We start from the raw sequence: 27,430 nt of genomic DNA, 5'->3' as shown, positions 1-27,430 counted from the left end.
AAATGTCAAAACAGGTCAGAATAATGTGAACACAAATTTTGAGAAAAATAAGGAAAAAATGTCAAATTGTAGAAAAAAAAATGTTGAGAAAAGAACAACGGACACAGTCAAAAAACATCAAATTGTTGATCAGAAAGTAAAAAATTTTGAGAAAAAAGTCAACACGCCTGATATAAACTCAAACTTTATAAAAGAAAAAGAAGGGAAATACTCAGAAAAAAGTTGAAAATGTCAAAAGTCAAAATGTTTGGAAAAAATGATAAAGTGAAGAAAAGGTAAAGATATGAATAAACAAGTGAAAACTTTTTGAGGAAAAAAGTTGAAAAATAAAAGTATTGGGGAAAGGTCAGCTGAAACTTGTTGTTGTTTTTTGACACTTTTCTTTTGAACATTTAGTTTTTTCCACAAATCCTGTTCTGACTTTACTGACTTTATTCTGGAGGTAAATAACACATGAAACTCTTCCTCCTCTCAGAGGTGACTCCTCATCTCTGCTGTTTCTCTCCTCTCATCCACACACTAACAGCACCATCAGGTGTTGAGTCGATAGGGGGCGCTGTGAGTAAAGGAGCCACAGCAGAGGAGCTCCGCTCACTCACGAGCTTCAGTCTCCGCTTCATTCATTCAGAGGGAGTCCGTGAACTCATCAGTGCTGCGTTAACGCTCTCCTCATCTCCGGTTAATGTCTGGATTTTTATCATCGCTGATTTAAGGAGAGCCCGTGTCTGCTGGTGTTGTTTGTCCCTCTGCAGCTGCCGTAGCGGTGGTTGTTTGAGCTCTGCAGCAGGACTCGGCGCTGTGCGGGCTTGGAGCTGAAGTTGGAAGTTACCTGCGTCCTTATCTCGCTCCGTGGAGCTCCGTGGATAAAAGTTGAGCTGTGATTAAAAGTGCACCATGAGCAGGAGAGCTGAGGACGTGAGTGGACAATGATCACAACCAGCAGCGAGCTTTTCATTATGCTGAGGAGATGCCTTCTCACTTTCAAACCGTTCAGGTGAGACCAGCCTACCTTTCCTACTCTCTACCGTGAGACATAATCTTTACATTTGATCTGCCATAAAAGATTAAAAACAGCCTGAAATTTTAATAATGCAAGAAAAAAACACAGAAGTTAAAAAGTCATCAGGTAAACACAAAGAAAGGACAGAATGTAAAGTCTAGCTCATGTGTGTCTGCAGTTAGAGTTTAGGGTTGTCAAAATATCCATACTTAAAACTAATAAACTCTGCATGGACGACTGTGGATCAATAAAACATAATAAAGAACTGAAAGAGGCTGCAATGACTTTACTTACTCCTCCACACAGCAGGAAATTTGATGCATACTTGTAAAATGATCAAAATGTGCAATACTTTTCCAATACAACATGATTTAAACAACAGTCTCCTTTATTATAATGATAAATAAAAGTGAAAAGTGAAATAGAGGAGATGATGAACTTTAACAAAGTTTAGGTAAACCCTACTCACTGTCCAAATAGCTCAGTCTACTGGGACTGTTACCACAGACACCAATGTCAGCAGAGTTTTTATGGGGTTTGCAGGTGTTTGTCTGCAGTTTTGCAAATTAAAAGGAAGAAATCACAGGATATTGGTTGTCTTAGTGTCCAAGTCTAAATTTTTTTGACTTTCTGCAGAACCTCTAAAATCTACAGTGCCAGAATCTGACATTTAGACTAGGGCTGGGCAGTTAATCACAAATTAGATTAAATTGCAATTTGGCATGCTGCAGTATTCAAATCGCAGACAGTGCAATATTTCTTTGACCTGAGAAGTGTCAAAACCAGCTGGAATCTTTTTTTCTTTTTTATCCTTTATACCAGCGTTACTCAACCCTGCTCCACCAAAGAGCCAAATAGTTGAAAAATATCTTTGCAAGAACCACAATCTAAGAGGTGAAAAGTGGCAAAAACAGCTTAAGTAGCAATAGAAATAAGTTAAAGGTGGCAAAAATGGTCAAAAAGCAACAAAAATGGGTGAAAATGGGTAGGCAAAGTGAAAAAAGGGTCAGAAAGTAGCAAAAATGGGTAAGAAGTGACAAAAATGAGTAACAATTGGCATAAAATGGTACAAAAGTGGCAAAACCATGAAAAAAATGAGTGACTAAAATGGGCAAAAAACAGTCAAGATTGGCTAAAATGGGCAAAAACTAGGAGAAAGTGGTATTTAATGACAAAAGGTAGCTTGAATGGGTGAAAATGTGGAGAAAATTGGGTGAAAAATGGCAAAAATTTGATAAAAATGGCAAAAAATGGGTAAAAAGTTGCAAAAAAAGTGTCTAAAGGGGCAAAAAAGTAGGAAAAAAAGTGGTGTTAAATGGCAAAAGATAGCCCTTATAGGCAAAAATGGGATAAAAGTGGCAAAAAAGTGGCAAAAAAGTAGGAAAAAAGTGGTTTTCAAAGGCAAAAGGTAGCTTAAATAGGTAAAAAGTGGGAAAATGGTGAAAAAGGGCAAAAAAGTTTCCTTTATTCAAGGTTTTCTGGGGGAATGATATTTAAATTTTGGACATAAAAGAGCCACACGTTATCACTACTTTATACGTTATTCAAACCTTCAAGTATATTTGTATTTATTTAATTTTTTAGAAAAATCTTACTTTTCTTGCTCATGTATTTATTTTTCTTCATCAAAATGAGAAGAATAAGAGAAATGATCATCCCTTCAATAAAGCAATTGATATCAAATTTGCTATATGAGCCAAAATGGCAGTTAGATATTTTTTTCCCTAAATTTAGCCCTGGTTTAACTTATCTAATATTGTACTTATTATAATATAGAATGATTTCTTGCTCATGTTTGTTGAACAACAGAAAAAAATGAGGAACCTAAATAATCGCATTTCAAATCCCAATATTGCAGGAAAAAATTGCAATTAGATTATTTTTGCAAATCGTTCAGCCCTAATTTTGATGGAATAGTAAAAAACAGTGTTAAAACAGTGATGTTTTGATTACATGATGTCATACTAGGCATAATTGAACTGTATTGATCTACATAGTCATCTAGTGTTGTTTGATTTCTTGTTTTCAGTTATCTTAAGTTGCAGGCAGACTCCTGCACACCGTCTAAGCTGCCCAAAATCATCGGCATATCATACTGAAGTTTAAAATTCTGGCTCCATGACTGGTTTGTACTGAAGTTGCAGGACTCCTGTGCTCACAATATAAGATTTATAAATTGTGATATGATACTCTGATATCTATTTTTATACCACAGCAAGAAGCATAGATGTCCTCTGTAGCCAGTATTGGGTTTTTCTGCACAGTTTTGAACTGCACAAGTGCATTGCAATATTTACATACTGAAATGATGCCAATGTTTTGTGCCATTTAGAAAGTTTGCAGGAGTCTTTTTGCAACAATATAATATTTCTGCATTTGCATATTTGTAATCCCCCTTCCTGTCTAGGAGCATTCTGCAGGCTTTTGCTGATGCATGTTATGATCATAGGTAAAATCAAACAGTATTCATGTCTGTTTAATAGAGTGACACCTATAATAGAAACCTAAAGCATCCAGTCTGGAATCATTTCTTGCTGTCAGTGATTAAAAGTTTCAAGTGAACTCCTTTTTACCATCGAAACTGCACGAAATCACTGGTAGCAATTTGGTGCTGACATGGAGCTCATTAAAATGTAATGACTAGGACATTTAGACCGTGTGCAGGAGTTTTCTTGCAATTTTTGATGAAGGGAAACACAGATTTAACCAGGGTTGGCTGACTGGGTCCTCTATTTTTTGGCATGGTTTAAATTCTGGTTTTGGTAGATTTTGATTTTAACTAACTGATAATCTGTGTTTGATGTAGAGGCCCTGCAGGGTCAGCCTGATTTGGTGTTAATTGTAACAGCATGACACCTGCTGTGCCATAATTAGCATCCCCCCTTTATAACTGTGTTTTTCCACAAGTTGAAAGCAAATGAAGCATCTCTGAAGTCACTAGACTGAGCAGAGATGTTATATATGAGTTCAGGTTTTATTAAGAACCCAGATCCCAGCGCTAGAAAGTAGGGCTGTCATGATACCAAAACTTGAATATTGGCAGGACTTGAAGCATCAGAATGTTAGGAGAGCCTTTCCCAGGATAAATGGGGTTCTGAATATCCAGTAGGGGTAAAACTAAAAAGATACAGGTCATCATCATTCTTCCTTGTGGGGGAGGAAACAGCCAAGTCTGATAAACATGCAGTGATTAGTGTCACAGGAATCTCTGGCATTGAATAAGAGCAGAGTGATAAAGTGAGTATTGATCTGAGAGAGGAAGCAGCAGCATGTCTGTATATTAAATCACTGAAATCTGGGACTCAGAGAGCAGCAGGTTTTCCCAGAATTCAACAGGATGTTTGATGCTTTTCATTAACTTTTTGCTTGCTTTCTACAGCTGAGAGGCAGAATAGATACCGCTGAATTGTTTTTTGACAGATTCAGCCACAGTGGAGAAATATCATGGATTTCGAATGTCTGGCGAAAACAACATTACATTTTAGTCTAGTTTTAGTCATCTAGACAAAAACTAAACTTAGGTTTTGTCAGTTTTAGTTGTCACCGATCTGTTTTTGTTAGTTTTAGTCTAGTTTTTGTCATGCCAGATTTCTGATTTGTTGATGCTTCAAATGTTTTCTGCCATGAAAGGACTTGACTGCAGGCAGGCTGCAACCAGACTCTTCTACTGTGATGCCATGCTGTTGTGATGGATGCATTATGTGGTTTAGCATCTTTATTTTCTTTACAGCTTGGCGTAAACCCTATCCCAGTTGTCACTGGGTAAGAGGCAGGGTGCGCCCTGGCCGTTCAACCCCAGATCTGACATATAGAAACAACCAACAACTCTTACGGCCAATTTGGAGGCACCAGTTAGCCTAATGAGCATATTTTTGGTGGTGGGAGGAAGTCAGAGAACCGGGTGAGAACCCATGCATGCACAGGAACAATGTGCAAATTCCGCCCAGGAAGGCCCTGACCGGGAAACAAACCAGAGACCTTCTTGCTGCAACAGTGCACCCCATGCCACTGTGCAGCCCTTGATTTAGAATCGTCTTGCCTAGCATTGTCCCTGACAGAGATATTTGAACTAAAAGAGCTTTAGAGGACATTTTTGAGTACTGACCCTTCAGTTTTCCTGCAAGTCTTTTTTGGTTGTGCACCTGATTTCCACAATCCAGGCATCTCTAGAAACTTCTTTTCGAACAGGAGCCAGCTCTTTGAACCGACTTGTCCGTTAACGACCCATCATGACTCCGTCGTACCTATCACTGTGTCCTTTTGAGCGTGTTAATAACTACATGAGGGAGAAAAGCTGTTTAAAGGCCCTACTGGCCTCTTAGCTCACGGCTGATTCACTTTCATTCATTCTTATCAGCTGCAGCTTCACTGCACACAGTAGGAGCGACAGTGACTTCTGACATCAGGCCGTCACTGAAGACTGATCATTAATGCAGAGTATGGATGCATGGTATAACGAGCAGTCACTCAGGATCTGATTGCTCAGAATGGATTGTTCATGTAAAATATAAACAGGGCCAAAGAGAGCGACTGCACAGGAAGAGGCGCCCCAGCAGCTGGGGTTTTGTTGTCTTGTTAAAGGGCATCTTGGAAGGCTTTAGCTTCCAGACCAGTACCCACACGTGGTCTGGCTGAGACTTCTGCTGACCCAAAAAGGTGCAAAAGCTTAAAGAATTACATCTATTTCATTAGACGGCTGCACTGGAGGGGAATGAACCCACCTGCACACTGTCTGAAGTGCACAATATATTTGTGCATTGTCAATTGTTAGCACTTAGGGCTTCTTTTTGTTGTTTTGGTATTGAAACAGGTATTATCATTTGTTTTCACTACAGTCATATGTCGGTTTATCATTCTGGTATCATGACAACCCTCTCCTTTCCATTTCAATTAAAGATTCTCTACAGAAGCGTTGTTTCTGGCATTTTCTCTGCAGGACTTTTGGAATGAGCAGACATTTCACTGTTGAGCTGATGTGTCCGCAGCATTTTGCTTTCAAAGCTGAGAGCTTGACAATTCTCTTTCTGCAGAAAGTGTTCCATTGGGCTGTAATTTAAAGCTTTTATTTGAGATGTTAGCTGGCTGAACACAGTGTGAGGCAGAGAACCACAGCGTCCATGTAATGCTTTATTTGATATGACACAGTCAAGCGAGTGCACAAAGCTCTTTCCATGGGCTGGTTTGTACAATATGAAAGTATTTCTACGCTCTGAGGAGCCTCACAAAGCAAAGACCTGGAGTGATGGCCGTGGATTCTGCTCACATCCTGACGCCATAAAGAAAGAGTAAGACTGCACTTTGTAACCTTAGATGCCCCAGAATACCCCAGTGGAGCAGATGTATCCCAACATAACATTCCAGTAACAGACGGAGAGAATTTACCAGATTTACCAAAATAAAAGCATCAATTTAAAAATCTATAGCAGCAAAATTAGAGTAAAATTTAGATTATAAGCACACTGCTGTTCAGATGCAGTAGGTTTGTGGTGGGCTCTCCCACAGAGGGAAACATGTTTTAATGACTTCCTGAGTAGAGACCTCTTTTTTGTCCAAGAAAAGTCTTCAGTGTGCCGTTTCTGTGAACTGTGAAGCACTTAAAAAAGAGATGCAAGAAATGCTGTTTTTGCTGATATCATACCTGCCCTTATTTTGAAATAACTTCTGTTACTGATACCCAAACCTATCGTTCTGCCTAAGACTCAACAAACTTATGCTTGACTTATGAAATGAAACAGGGGAGCAGAAATGTTAACTTAAATCATAACTTTAAGAACACTTTTAATTTATTACTTCTTGAATAAAAAAATACATCCATCCATCCATCCCTGCATGCATGCATCCATCCATCCATCCATCCATCCATCATCCATCATCCATCCATCCATGCATCCCTGCATGCATGCATCCATCCATCCATCCATCCATCCATCATCCATCATCCATCCATCCATGCATCCCTGCATGCATGCATTCATTTTTTCATCCATCCATCCATCCATCCATGCATGCATTCATGCATCCATCCATGCTTCCATCCATCCATCCATCCCTGCATGCATGCATCCATTTTTCCATTCATTCACTGATACATCCATCCATCCATCCATGCATCCATCATCCATCCTTCCATTGATCCATCCATCCATCCATCCATCCATCCATCCATCCATCTTTCCCTCTAATGAGTTCTGGGTCCCCAGGGTCTGCTAACAGTTGGACATGCCTTGAGGACTTCCAAAGGGAGGTGACTAGTAGACAACCTGATAAGATAACTGACTTTATCTGACTCCTTTTTGAAACAAAGTGATTCTACTATGAGATCCCCCAAGTGTCCGAGCTCCTCACCCTTCTCTTAGGCTGAGCCCAGACCCTCTCTGAAGCAATCTCATCTCAACTGCTCAGATCTGCGATCTCATTCTTTCAGACATTACCCAGAGTTCATGACCATAGGTGAGGGATGGAACATAGATTGACCGGTGTATTAAAAGCTTTGCCTCCTGGCTCAGCTCCCTCTCCACCATGATGGTCTGGTACACTGAAAATACTGCTGATGCTGCACCAATCTGCCTATCAATTTCACGGTTTATTCTACCCTCTCTGGTAGACCCTGAGGTACTTGAACTCTGGCTGTAGAAACCAACAGAACCAGCTCATCTGCAACTGTAGAGAAGAAATTCTGAGGTCTGGAAATCCTCACGTTTGCACACAGACAAATCGACACAGAAACATTGATTCCAAACAAAGAAAGACCTTGAACAAACTTTCAAACACAATTACAGACTCTCATTTGTGCTCTGTGGAGCATTTTTCTATTAATTCTTTCTTTCAGCCGAGCCCTTCGTTTCTAATTTTATTTCGTTTTGTGTTCTTGCATCTTTGTTAAAGACGATAAACTTTATGGGATCCTTGAGACACAAACACACTCTCTGAAACATTCATTGTTTAGTCATGAACATGTTTTTGTTTCTTTCTCTTCTTTGTAATCAGATTGTCTCTTCATGCTTAGGCGTTATATCCCTGCTCACATTTCTGCCAACAAAGCTTATAAAATAAAGTGAAATTGCTGATGTGTGAAGGAGCTTTTCTAGGATCTAAACGCTGCTCTGGTAGTTTTCTGTCCTCATCTAGCCTGTCGCTCTTCCTCTGCCTGTCTCTTAGACTCTCACCTTGCCATGCCACCTAATCCTCCTCCTGCTTTGCCTCCCTCCCTGCAGGATCTTTGTGTTGGGGATCGGCTTCTTCAGCCTGTGCTTCCTAATGACCTCTCTGGGGGGCCAGTTTTCAGCCAAGAGACCCGGAGATTCACCGTTTACAGTGCGAACAGAAGGTAAGACACTCTCTGCTCCATGTCGGTGCAGCTCTGTCGCCTCTCTCTCTCTCCTCTGTGTAACGAACAGGCCGGGAACATGCTGAGAGCTTCGTGGGGTTTCCTTGATTGCCACCAGCAGGACGAGCGACCTGCTCACTTTGCTCATCGGGAGCGTGTCGGGGGGGAAGACGCTGCTCTCTCCTCTCATCCTCACCTCTTTCGTTTTAAACACTCACTTTCATCTCTGCTCGGTGCCCATATGACCTCCCACTGACCCACACTAACTCATTTTTAGCCGTTTCACAGGGAGATGAGAGTTTGTAGAGGCAGAGGGGAAACTTTGAGAGTCTTTTTTTTAAACTCAGCTATGTTGAGCCTGTCGGCACTTATTTCAGCTCATGCAGAAGATTTTCAAGATCAAGGTTGTCTAAATTTTAAATACCATGATAATTTTCTGCCTTTTTTAAAAGAATGCAAGCTCTGTTTTAAATGCCTCTCGTCCAATCAAATTACTCGGTTGGATACAGCTGTAGTATAACTACAGTCATGTTGTTTAAGGACAGATCTGAGATCACAAAGCAGGAAAAGGTTTATTCAAATGATAAATGATGCACTTTTTAGCTGATTAAAAGTCTCCTTTAAATTAGGGGTGTACATTGTGCCATTCATCTTTAAGGTCACAATCATTTATCAAAGAAAATTCAAAGATTCTACACCATGGACCAAGACTTACATCCAAGCATATACTGTAAGCCATTAATGCCATTAATTGGCTAAGATATTTAACCTTGCTATGTGCTAATTATGCTACAGTACACTACATGGAGCTGCTACCTATATTGGCAGCAAATAAGGTTCTATATCAACTGTATATATTTGCCTATATCAGCTGTATATATCAGCCTATATGAGCTGTAAATATCAGCCTATAAAAGCTGTAAATATCAGCCTATATAAGCTGTAAATATCAGCCTATAAAAGCTGTAAATATCAGCCTATATCAGCTGTATATATCAGCCTATATGAGCTGTAAATATCAGCCTATAAAAGCTGTAAATATCAGCCTATGTAAGCTGTAAATATCAGCCTATATCAGCTGTATATATTTGCCTATATCAGCTGTATATATCAGCCTATATGAGCTGTAAATATCAGCCTATAAAAGCTGTAAATATCAGCCTATATAAGCTGTAAATATCAGCCTATAAAAGCTGTAAATATCAGCCTATATCAGCTGTATATATCAGCCTATATGAGCTGTAAATATTTGCCTCTATCAGCTGTATATATTTGTCTACACCAGACGTCAATATCAGCCTATATCAGCTGTATATATCTGCCTATATGAGCTGTAAATATCAGCCTATATAAGCTGTAAATATCAGCCTATATAAGCTGTAAATATCAGCCTATATCAGCTGTATATCTTGCCTATATCAGCTGTATATATCAGCCTATATGAGCTGTAAATATTTGCCTATATCAACTGTATATATTGGCCTATATCAGTTGTAAATATTGGCCTTTATAAGCTGTAATTATTGGCCTATATAAGCTGTAAATATTGGCCCATATAAGCTGTATATATTGGTCTATATCAGCTGTAAACATCAGCCTATATCAGTTGTAAATATTGGCCTATATGAGCTGTAAATATTGGCCTATATCAGCTGTATATATTGGCCTATATCAGCTGTATATATTGGCCTATATTAGCTGTATAAATTGGCCTATATAAGCTGTAAATATTTGCCTATATCAGCTGTATATATTGGCCTATATCAGCAGTATATATTTGTCTACATCAGTTGTAAATATCAGCCTATATTAGCTGTAAATATCAGCCTATATCAGTTGTAAATATTGGCCTATATAAGCTGTAAATATTGGCCTATATGAGCTGTAAATATTAGCCCCTATCAGTTGTATATATTGGCCTATATCAGCTGTATATATCTGTATATATTTGTCTACATCAGTTGTAAATATCAGCCAATATGAGCTGTAAATATTGGCCTATATCAGCTGTAAATATCAGTCTATATCAGCTCTATATGAGCTGTATATATTTGTCTACATCAGTTGTAAATATCAGCCTATATATGCTGTAAATATTGGCCTATATGAGCTGTTAATATCAGCCTATATCAGCTGTAATTATCAGCCTATATCAGTTGTAAATATTGGCCTATATGAGCTGTAAATATTAGCCTATATCAGCAGTATATATTGGCCTATACAGCTGTATATATTTGTCTACATCAGTTGTAAATATCGGCCTATATGAGCTGTAAATGTTGGCCTATATCAGCTGTATATATTGGCCTATATCAACTGTATATATTGGCCTATATCAGCTGTATATATTGGCCTATATTAGCTGTATAAATTGGCCTATATAAGCTGTAAATATTTGCCTATATCAGCTGTATATATTGGCCTATATCAGCAGTATATATTTGTCTACATCAGTTGTAAATATCAGCCTATATTAGCTGTAAATATCAGCCTATATCAGTTGTAAATATTGGCCTATATAAGCTGTAAATATTGGCCTATATGAGCTGTAAATATTAGCCCCTATCAGTTGTATATATTGGCCTATATCAGCTGTATATATCTGTATATATTTGTCTACATCAGTTGTAAATATCAGCCAATATGAGCTGTAAATATTGGCCTATATCAGCTGTAAATATCAGTCTATATCAGCTCTATATGAGCTGTATATATTTGTCTACATCAGTTGTAAATATCAGCCTATATATGCTGTAAATATTGGCCTATATGAGCTGTTAATATCAGCCTATATCAGCTGTAATTATCAGCCTATATCAGTTGTAAATATTGGCCTATATGAGCTGTAAATATTAGCCTATATCAGCAGTATATATTGGCCTATACAGCTGTATATATTTGTCTACATCAGTTGTAAATATCGGCCTATATGAGCTGTAAATGTTGGCCTATATCAGCTGTAAATATCAGCCTACATCAGCAGTAAATATCAGCCTATTTCAGCTATATAAATTAGTCTATTTCAGCCGTAAATTTCAGTCTATATCAGCAATATATATTTGTTTATATCAGCTGTAAATATTGGCATTCATCAGCTGCCAATTTTGGCCCATATTGGTTGTGAAAATCGACATATATAAGTTCTGAATATTAGCTTATTTAAGCCGTGGCTTGATGTACAAATTACTTGAAGTGTCTCAGAAAGCACCCATTAGCCTTTGTCAGCTTAAATGGCCTGGCTGGAAATCAGCAAATCCAATGTAGTGCATCCAGATGGATTCTGGTGTTAAATTAGAGAGATGATCATGAAGCCCAATGACCTTGACCTACAACCTACAAATATTTAGAAAGTTTATCCTGAACTCTGGTTGAGCATTTTTACAAAATTTAATAAATGAGATCCCATGTTCACAAGAATGGTACAGATAGACTGGATCACAAACAACCTCCAGCTCAAGGCTTTGTCACCACAGCAACATTAAAGAATGTGCTATTATAGTGTTGCAATTATTAGAGTTTAAATCCTATTCTTTATAGGGAATATGCTTTTTCATTTTCATACTACTGCTGCAGAAATACTCAGCATCAGCAGATATCAGAGTCTAAGTATCAGAATCACTAGCAGAATACAAAACACACTCGTGTGTGTGAGTTGAATTGTTTCAACACTATCGTTCCATCCTGAAGAACAAAGCCCATGACAATAAGCTGTTCTCTAATTAGCTCAGAGATGGGCTGCATTGTTCAGCAGAACGGACTTATTGCTGCATCATTTGAATAGTCAAACCAAAGCCACAGTCGACACGTCTCCTCAGTGGGGTTTTGACAGATAGCACCAACGGTCCTTCCCGTGCCGGCTGGTATCGGTCACAGAGGCGAGGATAACACGCAGAGTCAACACTGTGCCAGGCAGAGATAAAAAGGTGAGAGACAATAGTCCGAGAGCTAACACAGACTCTCCCTGATGGCTCGTGCTGTGGTGGTTGATATGCAGCCTCACAGTGAGCAAACACAGAACGTGATGAGAAAGATAACAAGTTCCTCTATGAAAAGTTTGGATTGCTGTCTGGCTTGGGGTTGATTTGATGATCTCTGCGAGGGCAGGGTCAGTGTCAAGGGCCTGCTGCTTAATCTACCTGTCCATTCATTTCTTTATACATCACAGGAACTTAGTTTAGGGTAGGGATTGGCAGAGATTTACAGTCTTTAATTTTAAGGAAGGCATGACAATGAATTTCTGCAGATATTTACAGGTTCACTTTTGCTTATACTGATATCAATGCCTTTATGAATGTAGTTCAGACCTAAAACTCCATAAACATATGTACATTGGCAAAAATTAACACCTGATATATTGTTTGTACATGTCTGCAAAAATGCTGATGATACTGTGCATCCTTGGATTTCATTATGATGGCTGTTGCTCTGCATCTGTAAGTGGTGGCCAGTAAACCACTGTCAGTACCTTCACTGGTAGAATTTCTTCCACAAATGAATTTTTGCAACACCATAATCACCATTTCAAATGCATGTGTTGCATGCATATTGAGATATCACCAATGTCACCATTGGCATTGCTGAGTGATAGGTAATGGACAACATCCAGTCTGAGTCCAGTCATCAGCAGGTTTCACTCTGACACTTAAGAGCAGTATCAGATACAGGTACACATCAAAATCTTAGAATATCATGAAAATGTTCAATATTTTTTGTCACTCATTTCAGAAAGTGAAACCCATATATTATAGACGCATTACACATGAAGTGAAATATTTCAAGCCTTTATTTCTTGAGATGTTGATGATCGTGACTTACATCATGAGATGGTGCATTGTCATGCATGAAGATCATTTTGCTACAGAAGGCATGGTTCTTCTTTTTGTATCATGGAAGAAAGTGGTCAGTCAGAAACTCTGGGTGCTTTCACACTAGGGGCCCGGTCCCAGGTCTGAGTGCACTTGAGCCCAAAGTCCGGTTCATTTCGGTAGTGTGAATGCAAACGAACCGTGCCTGGGCACCGGGCCCGGGCCCATTTGGCAGGTGGGCTCTGGCGCAGTTCAAGTGGACTCTGGCACGGTTCCGATGAGATGTGAATGCAACCGTGCTCGGATACAGGACAGAGCGCCGTATCAGCTTTATGACGTCATCGTAATAACTAAACCTCCTTCCACAGTGCGGCAGTTTGTTCACATTTTTGGCACATTTGCGGTCTGTTGTGACTCACCTTACAGATGAACACAAGTTGGAGTCAGTGAGAGGAGGTACAAAGGCAATAAAAGTCTCCTGTCACCTCAAAAACCGCTGTATCTGCGTAGCACGAGCCCATGTAATCCTCTGATCTGCACGTAGATGTGCAGATACGTAGAGTGAAGTTGCTGGCATCTTAAAAAGTGATTTTAATCATCCACGGCTGCAGGATGGACTTTTTGCCAGGTCAAATCAAAAACAATCTTCGCTGAGGTCATGACCCCAGTGGTTGCCATGGTAGCTTCTTCTTCCTTCACCTTCTTTGCGGGGCTGTAAGCCAGCTACCTGCATACTGCCACCTGCTGTTTCAGACTGAGTAAATACGCAAGTGGGCCCAGTATGGTTCGATGTTGCTAGTGTGAAAGCAAGCCAAGGGGAGGGGGAGAAATCGTGCCATGGAGCAGTTTGAAACAACTGGGCCTAATGTGAAAGTGCCCTCTCTATACTTTGCCGAGGTCATTTTCACACCTTCAGGGACCCTAAAGGGGCCTACCAGCTCTCTCTCCATGATTCTGGTCCAAAACATGACTCCGCCCCCTCCTTGTTGGGACATGGTGGCCATCCACCAACCATCCCCTACTCCTCCATCTGGACCATCCAGGGTTGCACAGCACTCATCAGTAAACAAGACAGTTTGAAAATAAGTCTTCATGTACTTCTGGGCCCACTGCAACCGTTTCTGCTTGTGAGCATTGGTTGGGGGGGCTGAATAGTAGGTTTATGAACGACTGCAAGCCTCTGGAACGTCCTTCTTAAGTAGTTGTCCTTTAATTGGGCTCACCTGGCAAACTATCACAGGTGTCTGAGATTGATTTTAGTGATCCAAAGAACCATGAGACACAATACCATCCATCTAACAAAAAATTGAATGTTTATGACACTAAAATCCAATTTGCATAATAATTTGGAATGTTTGCATCTCAAGTGGTTTTGATATTCCTCACACCTCTACTGATTGTCTGTTTGGTTGGTGCATTGTTTGCTACAGTCATTATTACCTGATGCTACATGTTAGGAAGTATCAACGTCTGGTGCATTCATCAGAACGACCTTACTGAGTCACACGGACAGAGAAGAAGAGCGACTCTGTAGGTGTTATAATGCAGTGAATCTATCAGCAAATGCTGCAGGTGTTTTCTGTTGAGATCATTCAAGGATTCCACCTATATGTGAGATAATCCACGCCTGGCTGGTTCATGGTGAAGCCGAGACAAACAGAGAAGGACGAGTGGGGGTGTATAGGAAAGGAAAGCTGTCTGATTAATTAACTACTCATAAGCTGCAGTCGGGGGAAAGCATCTGGCCTCCAGCTCATTAAACGCTGCCTGGCCGCTAACCAGCGAGAGCCAGCCTGTGAAAATTTTCACCCTCTGTTTGCTGCGTGTGTTTGTGTATTTGTGTTCATGTGCATTTGTGGAATGACGATTAGCTGCACGGAGAGTCGGTGTAATGAATGAGCTGGAAATACTAATCCAGATCCTGCACGCGCCCAGCGAGACGAGGCCGAGCTGCTGCTGGATGCTGCGGAGAGATGCAGGGGAGACGGTCTGTACGCAAACATGTCTGCAACATGCACTCATGCAGGAAATGTAAAAGATTCATGCAAGCAGTGGAGGCAGCAGAGTGTTTTGAAACTAAAAGGGTAAACAGAACGGCCAGGCAGCGCCGAGAGGAGCAACTGCCTCATTTATTGTTGCTCCTCTGAATGGCAACGATTGCCTGGGAGCAAAAGGTTAGAAGAGAAATATGTAATTATTGTCTTTCTGCCGCCGGCATCGCTCTCTCCTCTCACTGCCTGCCTGTTTCCCTCCAATTCTTCAGTCCGCATACATTTCTCTACGGCTCTGCTCCCTGTCACAGTCTTATTTTATAGAAACGCCAACATTTTTATGTTTTTTGATAAATGGTGCAGTCTCTGATATTTGAACAACTGATATTGAAAAGTAGCAGAACTTTAAAAACTCTACACTGGGGTAATTTCTTTTTCTGAGTACTCTTGACCTCAAAGTCTGGCTCCGTATACATCATGCAAGTGTGACGTACAGGTCTGCCTGAGGACGGGGTCTCTGGCATGATTCAGATCCACTCTGTAAGTGGTGGGTGATAAACTGGTGTCAATACTGTCACCAGCAGAATTTCTGTTTACATGCATGTGTAGTAGAGCACACAGCCTAACTGATGCCACTGCTAGTATAGCAGAGTGATATGTGACAACAGCTTAATTCATTCTGACATTAAAGAGCAGCCAGAAAAAAAGCCAAACGTCATTCGTGTCAGTAAAAGTCATGTGAAGCAGAGCAATAAGGTAAAATCCTCTCCTCTTTAAAGTCTGTAATAACAGCAACATGCAGTTGCTGACCCCAAGGTTCTCAACCTTGGGGTCTGAACCCCCTTGAACGTCGCCAGACACTGAAAGGAGGTCTCCAGATTCCCTAAAAAAAAACTTATAATATTTTTTAAATTCCTCTGTTGCTACTTTACACCAATTTTGCCAAATCTTAATCAGTTTTCATCATTTTCTCCCACAAATCAAATTTTAACACATTTTTGGCATTTAATGCTTATTTTTGCCATTTTAAAGCCTTTCCACCACTTTTTTTGCCACTTCTAAACCAATTCTTGCCATTCTGTTGACCCATAATTGCCACTATTATCCCCATTTTTCTACTTTTTATGCCCATTTTTTCCCATTTTAACCACATTTCACTATCAGATATGCCAGTTTGACCCATTTCTGCCTTTTTTTCTTTTTCAGTCAGCACTATTTTGCCAGTTCATATCGATTTTTCTTCCCATTTCACCAGGTTTCCACCCATTTTTGCCAATTTAAAGCCTTTTCAGCCACTTTTAATTCAATTTTACCAATATTTATGCCCATTTTTGCCTTTTTTCGGTTATTTTTTGCCATTCTTACATAATTTTTGCCACTTCTAACCCATTTCTGCTACTTTTAAAATGCAATTTCACCACCTTTCCCTCCATTTTTTTTGTCATTATTAGCTCATTTTTTCAATTTCTAACCCATTTTAATTATTATTATTATTATTTATAAAATAGATTAACATCTTTAAAAAGGCAATATACAACACAAATGATTTAACAAAGAGACTTGATTCATTGATAAGAGTGGTTATTTTTTCAGGTTAAATATAAGATAAGGATATCAATGCTTAACTTTACAACAGACCATGGTTTTGTTGACCTCCATGGGCCCCCAGTTTGGCTGGGCCCCTGAAAGCTCTCCCCTGTATACCCCTTATGTACAGCTTTGTCTCCACATGACTATTCTAGAATGTGCATGTCTGTGTTCAACCACCTTCAGGTACAGTGGGGGTCCCCGGGCTCTGGTACCTTTATTTTGGGGGTCCTGGCTGAAAAGGTTGAGAACCCCTGCACTACAGTACAGTACTCAGTACACTAGGTTCTTTACAATGAAAGCCCGTAGTTGTTACTTTTCTTGGTGGAAATGCGGTGTTGTCAGAAGAAGCCTGTCACACCTCAGCAAGAAAGAAATGAAAGTTAACCTCAGGTGTAGTTTAACATCATTTTTGATCTTGACGTGAGTTCAGTGTGCCATCACAGGTTTGTTGACAATAATTGATGAATGAAATCAAGAGAACACCAAAGACTGGATGCCTTGGACTTGTTGCCGTTGGGCTGATCCTGGTGGATTTTCACTAGAATGGGATCAACATTTAACAGTTTTATCCAAACAGCTCTACTCTAAGATGCTTGAAGCTTTTCGACCATCTTTTGTTGTCCCTACTCATTAAAACATCCTCGTTTCTCTCTCAGAGTTTTTATCTCCTGTAAAAATGAGAGTTAAATTACTGTTTGAAAGCGTAGCACTCTCAGAGCCCAGAGACTAAAAAAGCCTCGTAGTTGTATTTGGACACGGAGCTGTATCCAGATTGAAAATGCGTGCGCTTTCTTCATTACCTCCCTTTGAAGGTAGAGGAAACTAATGATGTTAAAAAGAAGGCAGGGGGCGGGGGGGAGGCTATTTCTGCCAAAGTGGGAGGTTTGAAAGGCTGAGGCATTTGATCCCAGATATCTTAAAGGCTGCAGAGGTGTACTGTAGCTTCCTAATAAGCTCTTTGAAGACCACCTTCACAGCGTGTCCCTTTACCTCGGGGCTCTAAATGCAGCTTTCACACAAAAGGAGGCCGAGGAAGCTTTCAGGCTTTTTCTTGGTCAGAGCAGACTAAATGGTTGGGATGTTAATGCGCTCTGCTTCTCTTACCTGCGAGCTTTTTTTTCCTCTAAGCATCCGGCAGTCACAGATGGAAAAACTCTGTTTTTCTGCAGGCGAACACATTAGTGCTCCTCCTCAAGGAGAAGATGGTAGGAAGGGACAAAAGGCAGATTAAGGTTTTAGAAATCCTTGGTACTCTTTAGCACAACACTTTTAAACAATAGAATTAATCATTTTAACAACTGATAGTATGGAAAATTAGCAAAACCTGCTGCATAAAGACTATCGAATATTTAGCTCAAACTATTAAACCTTTTGGAATTTTCAGTGTCAACACTTTTCACCAACACATTATAAATACATTTGAATAATTTAGACTGTGTGTAGGAGGGTTTTGTGTGTTATTTGGTGATTGAAAACAAGAGATGACTCAATACTGGGTGTCAAGGACTTCTATTTTTGTTTCTGAGGTGTCAAAATAGTTTTAATACATACAGTCATGGACGAAAGTATTGGCACCCCTGGAATTTTTCCAGAAAACACACCATTTCTCCCATATATTGTTGCAGTTACAAATGTTTTTGGTATACATGTGTTTATTTCCTTTATGTGCATTGGAGCAACACAAAAAATCTGAAGAAAAAAACAACATTGACATAATTTTACACAAAACTCAAAAAATTGGCCGATCAAAATTGTTGGCACCCTCAACTTAATATTTGGTTTCAAACCCTTGGAAAAAAAATAACTGCCATAGCGCTTCATCTCATTCAGATGACCACGTATGGTCCCAGCTGACACTTTTGCACCCTGAGTCTGCAGGACAGCCTGAATTTGTGTGGAAGATGACTGAGGATGTTTATCCACCATTCCAACTATCCTGTGTTGCATTCTTTTGTCATTTTTTCTCTTCTGTCCACATCCAGGGAGATCAGCCACAGCTCCATGGGTTATAAACTTCTTGATTATATTACACACAGTGGACAAAGGAATTTCTAGATCTCTGGAGATGGTCTTTAACCTTGAGATTGTTCATATTTTTCCACAGTTTTACTTCTTAAGTCCTCAGACAATTCTGGGCTCTTCTTTCTCTTCTCCATGCTTAGTGTGACACACACAGACACACAACACAAAGGTTGAGTCAACTTTTAGACATTCTAACTGGCTTCAGGTGTGATTTCTAGATTGCCAGCACCTGTTACTGCCACAGGTGAGTTTAAATGAGCATCACATGCTTGAAATAAAATGATTTACCCACAGTTTTAAAAGGGGGACAATCATTTTGTCCAGCCCATTTTTTGAGTTTTGTGTAAAATTATGTCAATTTTTTTTTTCTTAGGATTTTTTGTGTTGCTCCAATGCACATAAAAGCAAAAACATGTGTATCCCAAAAACATTTGTAATTGCAACAATATCTGGGAGAAATGGTGTATTTTCTGGAAAAATTCCAGGGGTGCCAATACTTTCATCCATGACTGTAGCAACGTGGTGTATTCCTAACTCTATATATTGAATTGCTGGTACCTAATATCAACACTGCGATAAACAAATGTCTGAATAAATTTCCCTTGCCTTTGGGGGATCTTTACTTGGGGAGTGAGGAGCCTGAATCGCTGGGAAGGCACGTCTCTAGAGCCAAATCAAAGATCCAGGTATTTGGTCCTAGGTTGTTTTCACACCTGATAGTCCGAGGGACTCTGTACGTTTTGGAGCATAAATTGCGGCATTGTTGCACTGTCCTTTGGCTTGGTTCGCGTTCTCACTGCTCTTAGTCAAACGGACCAAACGGTCAGACCATCTACAACCTCTGCCCCTAAGGGGCGCTGTCGTCACAAACAAACGGCAACCAAGAAGAAAGGTGGCGTAGAAAAGGACAAAACCAGAAATCTTCTTCCACCGGCTTTTTTTTCCACATAAACAATGAAAAAACATGCCTGACGTATTTTGCCCGCGAAGATGCCAGTAGATTATCAGACTTCCTGCTTTAATTTGTACTGTGTGAGTGTGCAGAATATTTTCAGTGTGAGTGTGAATGACGGAATATATTTATTAGCACTGGTGCCAGTGAGCGAGTAAGTGTACATGTTGTGCAGTAGACAGAGATGCCCGCTGATATGATTTCATGCTTAACTGATGTGCTTGTGTTCTTGTATTTACAGTCAAAGGTTTATTAAACGAACCCATGCACACCTGGAAGTCCCTGTTTTTGTCCAAGTGTGCAACACCTGTTTGGACTAAAATCTGAGGCTGAGGTGAGGCGTAGACGTGGAGAGTAAGCGTGCATCTTCGGGGGGGGGATGGAGGATTGACACAACCCTGGCAGTGCTCTGGATGTCCAGGGGCATGGGACAACAATCTGATGAAAAAAAGCCCCCACCTTTACGATGGTGTAAGGGGTGGATGTGGAGGGTAAGCACATCCTAGGGTACCACCCAGGTGGGTTGATGGGTTGCCCTAGTCATGCTGTGGATGTCACAAGGGCACGGAAACCGCTGGCGGTCTCTGGACGTATTACCAGGTGTAAAAAGGCTCAGACAAACCGATGCTGTCAGCCCTACATGCCTAAACTTCTGCACAGGATTGTATCTGTGGATATTTTTGAAAACATAGGTTTTTGGTTTTAGGTCACTGACAAAAAGCCTTATTTTTAGAGCCAGCCTCTAGTGGGCACTCAGGAAACTGCAGTTTTATGTTCTCCAGCATCAGTGTCTTATATTAACCCTGGAGTTTGTATCTCATCTCACTGCCTGAAAGTCTTAAATCCACCTCTTATTGGAGCAGCAGAGCCTCAGGTGTGCAGGGAGCATCCCGGCCAGCCTTTAGACACTGCTGGAACTTTTTATTACATGGCTCAGCGCTCTCCTCGCCGTGATGCATTAAAATTGTCCAAACCAACACAGCTCCTCGCGGGGCTGTGGTATTTGCAGGTCCATCAGAGCTGTGAGCATGGGTTCTTTTATGAGAAATGTTTTTTATTAAAAACCAGATAAACAATCATCTAGAAATAGAAGCGCTCGGCTCCTTCTCTTCAGAGTGTTCCAGATAAAATAAACTGACCTTTTGCTTCTGATGTTGCCTCGCTGGCAGTCAAGAATAACTGGAAATTAATATGCAGCCGGCTGCCTGGCCTGTCAGCCTGGAAGAAGAAGAAAAAGAGAAATGTGAATTAAAGATGATGGCTCATTCTTCTCTCTCTCAGTCACCTGGTGGGAAAGGAGTGATTTTCTCATGGATTGTGCTGCAGGTGGGGGGTTGAACTGAGGGTTGGTGAGTGATTCTTAACAAATACACGTCTCAGATGGATGCTTTATTTCATTCAGCTGTAATTGATAGAAATTTAGAGACTGATCTACAATCTACTATTGTTACTTCAGCACTTTGTCAACACTGTTCCACAGATTTGTAGGTACTGAAATGTCAACATGTTAGGGATGTTCAGATACCAAGGTGTTGGTTATCAGCTGTTTAAAATGCAGGTGTTGGTATCGGCGAGCACATCAGTTTATGCACCAATCTGTCACCATTTGGTTTAATTTTGCTTCATTTAGCCATGCCAACTGTTAGCAATATAAACCATAAATCAATTCTTCTTCTCTACCTGAAAATGCTGCATGCACAAGCTACCGTTTCAGAGCAGCAAAGAAGAACCAAAGGTCCCACTGCAGCAGCAAGGAATGGAGGCTGGGTGACAGTTTGTCTCTGAATGTGATCATTAAAACGCCTTCCAGACCGGCGCTGTCGTACACGACAGGAAGTGACACAGTTTATCAATGGTAAAATCACTTTTGAACCATAAATCACTGCCTCTTACTTGTTTCTCCTCTTGAAGCTAGCCGTTTTGTCCATTTTTGCCACCTGTAACTCATTTTTTGCCACTTTTCACCCATTTTTGCCACTTCTTTTTGTCTTTTTTCTCCCGTTTGACACTTTCATCCAGCTTTTTCCAATTTTTGCCCATTTTAGTCACTTTTCATTCATTTTTCTCAACCTTTTTGCCACTTTTGGACCATTTTTGCCACCTGTAATTCATTTTTTTGCCACTTCTCACCCTTTTAAGCTGCCTTTTGTTATTAAATGCTACTTTTTGCCCATTTTCCCACCTTTTTCTGATTTTTGCCCATTTTAGTCGCTTCACACCCATTTTTTCCACTTTTCTCCCAGTGTTTGCTGCTTTTTTTACTATTTTTGCCACTTTTAACTTATTTTAATTGCCACTTTTCACCACTTAGATTGTGGCTCTTGCAAATGTATTTTTACCTCCGCCAAGGAGGTTATTGATCAGCAGGGTTTGTTTGTTTGTTAGCAACATAACTCAAAAAGTTATGAATGGATTTTGATGAAATTTTCAGGAACTGTCAGAAATGGCATAAGGAAGAACTGATTAGATTTTGGGAGTGATTCGGATCACCGTCTGGATCCAGGAATTTTTTAAAGGATTCTGTACTATTGGGAGATAGGGCTAAAGGCGGAGGTCTGTGCTCTCCAGGTGCTTTTCCAGTTCAACCGTTTGGCCCTTTGGTTGAGCAGGGTTGAGTAACACTGCTGCTTCTATTTGCTGAGTCATGTTCTGAGTCAAATAAAGGTCTCAAATAATTTGCTAGCCTGCACAGTCAGCAGTACATCAAATTTGAATGGACCTCTGTGTGTGTTGAGAGAAAGAGCTGTGATTGGCTGTGGGTAGTGATCGTGGCTAGCTGTATGACTGTTCCTTGTATTTGAGGGGGAAGATATTGTTGACAGACACGGTTGTGTTGTCCACTGACTGATGAACAAAGTTGGAAATGTAAGTGAAACACCATATGTCTATGTATTTGTCTTTTTATTTGTTCATTTATTGGTTAAAAATGGCTTTTATTTATTTTGGTTAAGCGTCCGCTGCAGGGTTATTTCCACTCCAGATCCCCGCTGAATGATGCACAAATGTCTTGTTGCTGGTGTTGAAGAAGAGTTAAGTTAGCAGACTGTCGATAGAACTGTGCAGAACAGTGTCATCTGCATAGAGAGATATTGTAATCAGATACAGTGTTCTCACTGGTTTATCTGTGAGGTGTGGTGGCCTGCTGTTGACTGGTGATGGTGTGTGGGTGGCAAACATGGTTTATCTACAGTTTTTTGAGCATATTTGCTTCTAAAATAAGTTCACCATAACATATTTTTTATTTTAAACATATCGAAGTTGAAAATCCCAGTGTTGTAGCATCCCTGGTGAGTAGACGTTGCTGCAGACTTCTGGGTTGTCGATGGTCCCCTGTGGGGAGCAGCAGGAGGTTTAACATTCCAGCTGTGATTGGCATTACTGCTTTAAATTAGCTGCAGTATTCTAACCCTTATCAGAGCATGCATTGAAGTGCTCAAACATTTAGTAAACACAGAAACTCCATGTCTCCCCATAAAACGAATCCACTAACAACACTGAGCAGCCTCCTATGTGGTATTGTTGAAAACAGTAGTGTGGAGTGAATTTGGTAGTCAGATTTCAGCCTATTTTTGCAGCGTATATATTGTTTATCAGGAATTTCCAGCTGTGTAGGGTGAGTGATTAGAAACTGGGTCATGAAGTTCACTTCCAGACATGCTTTCGGTAGCATTTTCTATTCCTGTTGTTTCTTTTCTGCATTCATGGTGGAATTTTCTGTGTGGAAACAGAAATATGTTTATGCAAATGCTCATCTTATTTTCATGGCTGTGCTCGGTGTTGGAGTGAGAGCATGAAAGGGAATAAAACTACAAAACTGCCGTCCTGGAAAAGACTGTATGCTGGAACGCTGGTGTGTTTGTGGGAGTGTGTTTGCTGCGTTTGAATCCGACTTTACTCGCCTTCTGAATGTGCTCGTCTGCTCTCACTGAGAAAATGTAGCCGCCATGTAAAGCTGTATTAAATCAATAAACACTGCAGCAGCACAGAACAGGAAAACACCTCACTGCCTCTCTCTGAATGGGGGTTTGTCCTCTGCTCTCTAGGATAGATTAAGATAGGGCTGGGGAAATATATTTATTATTTTAATGACCTCAAGATAATCTGTCTGAACTGTGTAGTCTTAGGCCCTGTTTACATGACAACGTTTTCAGGTGAAAAAGACTTTTGTAGCATTCTGGCGGTCCATTTACATGAGAACGGCGTTTTGGCACCTGGAAATGGAACATTTTGGAAACAGGCTCCAGTGGAAGTTTTCCAAAATGCCCCCATCTCCGTGTAAACAGGGAAAATGACACTTTCTAAAAACGTACATGTGCACTATGTGGCCAGCTGTCAAGCGTAAGCGTCGCAGGACTCTGAAGCGAGCCTTGGCAGCATCAGTGTGTTGTAGTTTACTGTGATTCAGCTTGTCAAGTCACAGACAACTGGATTTAGAAAAGGGGACACATTATTCTCGATTAGCGGGCTATCAGTGCCAGTTTCTGTAGATAATCCATCCATCCATCCATCTTCTTCCGATTATCCAAGATCGGGTCACGGGGTCAGCAGCCTAAGCAGGGAAGCCCAGACTTCCCTCTCTGGCCACCTCGTCCAGCTCTTCCCAGGGGATCCCAAGGCGTTCCCAGGCCAGCCAGGCGACATAGTCTTTCTAGCGTATCCTGGGTCTTCCCTGGGGCCTCCTCCCAGTGGGACTTGCCTGGAAAACCTCACCAGGGAGGCGTCCAGGAGGCATCCGGACCAGATGCCCGAGCCACCTCATCTGGCTCCTCTCAACGAGGACGGCCTTGTCTGCACATGACTCCTCTAGAATGTTCAGTTTTTGTGTATTCTGTGTTCAGCCACCTTCAGGTACAGTTGGAGTCTCTGGACTCAAGCACCTTTTATTTTGGGGGTCATGGGCTGGAAAGTTTTAGAACCCCTGCAGTAGAGAATGGTCATGTTTTTAATTTTATTTGATTGAGGATTATTTCTTTATTGTTATAAACTGTGGAAAGTTGCAGACAAACTCATTTGGGAAAGTGGGTGGAACTGAAACTCCAAAAGTTGTCTGTTTAATTGCGCAGTTGCTAAGTATTATGGGTACACAAGGGCCGGTGGTAACTCCCACCTGCCTTCACTCTGCTCCACTAAACAAACTACATTCCAGTCAGGAACACTCTTGTCAAACATTTGAGCATTTTATTGCAAAATGGATCTGCAGTTTTACTTGGTGGAGAAGGCTCTGCTCTAAAGAAGCTCCCTGGGTTAGTCAGCAGCATGCTTTGACTCTCCAGGAAGCACATAGCTAGAATCCCAAGATACATTTATGACAATGCATGCTGAATACAACAAAATTAGTTCAAAAGCGATTAATTCATAGTAGCGTGCATTTGAATATGAGGGTGCAGCAAGCATTCAGCTCTAAAAAAGGCAGCTGGGGCGGAGGAAGAAGACATATAGTCTGAAACCGTCACTTCCATGATGGTATTATGGAGCCTCTGTCATTCTGATGATATGAAATTAACAGTACTGTTTCATCTGTTTATGGTCATGTACAGACAAGAATATGTAGAAAAACCTTCATGACACAAATGCAAACACAGGGTGAAACAGCAGGTAGATGTACAGCTTTAGGGTGTGGGACGTTTTGATGATCTTAATATAAGTAAATGCAAGATCTACAGATATAGGCATTAATTAAAGCTGCAGGGAGCCAGCTTTAAGAGCGATAGTGTTAGTGGTAGTTCTCATTTTCCATTCTGTCTTTTCCAATAAGAGGCTGCAGCAGCTCAGGCAGAAGAAGTGACAGACGTTTTTCAGCTCCTGAAAGCTCTTGGATCCGTCAGCTCCCCACGTAGGTGCCAAAAAGAAGAGAGAAACTCCATTTCAATCAGCCGTTTTTGTAATGAATATTTGAATTAAGAGTGAGTGGAGCATGCAGGGAGAAGCTCCCTCTCTGTGCATGTGCAGCGCTGATGGGATTGTATGAATTTCTCCAGCTGTCAGGTGAGATGGAGAGGGCTGACCCTGAGCACCCCAGCCTGCCAGCGAATCACACATGACAGGATTTATTTATTATCCTCTCACTTGTGCCAGAGAGGAGCAAAGAGTTTTTTTTTTTTTTTTTACATAAATAAATCATGGCACACTGTGAATCAATTGTTTTGTTGATGAATTGGTTACTAAATGTAGAAACTCTGATTCTGTAGCTGTGCTGCTGGTTATCTGGATTTTTCTGCATGATTTTGTGTGCACTTGAGGAAATCTGTGTATCCTGTGCCTCTTGTTAGAGCTCTGTTAGGGATCTGCTATTGTTGTGTTTTGCTCTAGCAGCTGGTTTAGTGTTAGGACAGTCTTCTTAGCTTTGCAGTGTGCTGGGATCTCCTACAGGGGGCGTTGTAACCTGATTAAAGGAGCACAAAAGCCATCCTTACTCAGTCACCAGCATGCTTTCCCTCCCTTTGTTCAACTGAATAGAACAAAAACCTCCTGAGGACAACTGAGTCACACAATGATGACTCAATCATTATGTGTTCATTTATAGGGCTAATTAACTGTAATTAACAGACAGAAAAGAAAATGATTCAGGCCAGACAGTGAAAATAGTCTAATCAATAAAAGGCATAAACTCTCCGAACATTAAATCAGGTTGATTATGCGTAAAGTAGTTATTTCACCTCCAAGCAGCTGAGTTTATTCAAGTTCTTTGCAAGGAAGGAGGAGATTTAGTCTGTCAAAGCTCTAGGTGGACCTGCATGCTACTGTTTTATCAGATAATTTCTACATCCATCTGGTATAATCTCATCATTTTACAAAAAAAGTTATTTTTTCCCCAGGTTGGCTGATTTACCTGGAGAGGAGGTGATCTATCAGCCCTGCAGACTGATAAATCTTGACAACCCTATTTAAAACCTGAGTTTTATTGTAGTTCATAAAGGGGGAATAAATGTATGGAGCTATTATTGTCGCAAAACTGTTTGCTAATGTGTAAAAATTTCTTTTTGCAGAATGGAAAATCTTTGAGATTAATTGCAGGACTGTACACATATTTGTGGCTTTGTGCACGCAATTGGAAACCTGTCAACGCATTTGCAGATTTATGCGCAGATCTTTGTACGCATTTGGAAATAGTTTTGCAACAATAATAATATTTGGAGACCTCTGAGACCAGTGTTAAAGAATGAAATATGTGACCTTTAATAATGAAATCTTTGTCAATCTTTGTCTCAGCATAATAACGGCCAAAATGTTAACTCCTGTGTTGTAGCCATGTTAAAGCCTGTGTTGTAGCCATGTTAAAGCCTGTGTTGTAGCCATGTTAAAGCCGTGTTAAAGATGTGTTGTAGCCATGTTAAAGCCTGTGTTGTAGCCATGTTGTAGCCGTGTTAAAGATGTGTTGTAGCCATGTTAAAGCCTGTGTTGTAGCCATGTTGTAGCCGTGTTAAAGATGTGTTGTAGCTGTGTTAAAGATGTGTTGTAGCCATGTTAAAGCCTGTGTTGTAGCCATGTTGTAGCCGTGTTAAAGATGTGTTGTAGCCATGTTAAAGCCTGTGTTGTAGCCATGTTGTAGCCGTGTTAAAGATGTGTTGTAGCTGTGTTAAAGATGTGTTGTAGCCATGTTAAAGCCTGTGTTGTAGCCATGTTGTAGCCGTGTTAAAGATCTGTTGTAGCCATGTTAAAGCCTGTGTTGTAGCCATGTTGTAGCCGTGTTAAAGATCTGTTGTAGCCATGTTAAAGCCTGTGTTGTAGCCATGTTGTAGCCGT

The 27,430-nt window shown here is 40.6% G+C and overlaps 1 protein-coding gene across 2 annotated transcripts in view; it reads left to right on the top strand.

Moving 5' to 3' along the window:
- Positions 1-651: 651 nt before the first annotated feature.
- The window catches only part of LOC121503387 (alpha-1,6-mannosylglycoprotein 6-beta-N-acetylglucosaminyltransferase B-like), a 141,534-nt gene continuing 114,755 nt past the window's right edge, over positions 652-27,430 (top strand). For both annotated transcript variants that reach the window (XR_005991368.1, XM_041777771.1), the window contains exons 1-2: positions 652-994; positions 8,215-8,327. Coding sequence is in view for 1 of the 2 variants with exons in the window: in XM_041777771.1 (XP_041633705.1) it covers positions 927-994; positions 8,215-8,327 (181 nt within the window). In the remaining variant the exon portion in view is untranslated. The remainder of the gene's footprint in view (positions 995-8,214; positions 8,328-27,430) is intronic.

Source organism: Cheilinus undulatus, linkage group 21 (assembly GCF_018320785.1).
Source record: "Cheilinus undulatus linkage group 21, ASM1832078v1, whole genome shotgun sequence".
NCBI classification, from domain to species: domain Eukaryota; kingdom Metazoa; phylum Chordata; class Actinopteri; order Labriformes; family Labridae; genus Cheilinus; species Cheilinus undulatus.
This window is presented reverse-complemented; position numbering and strand designations above follow the sequence as displayed.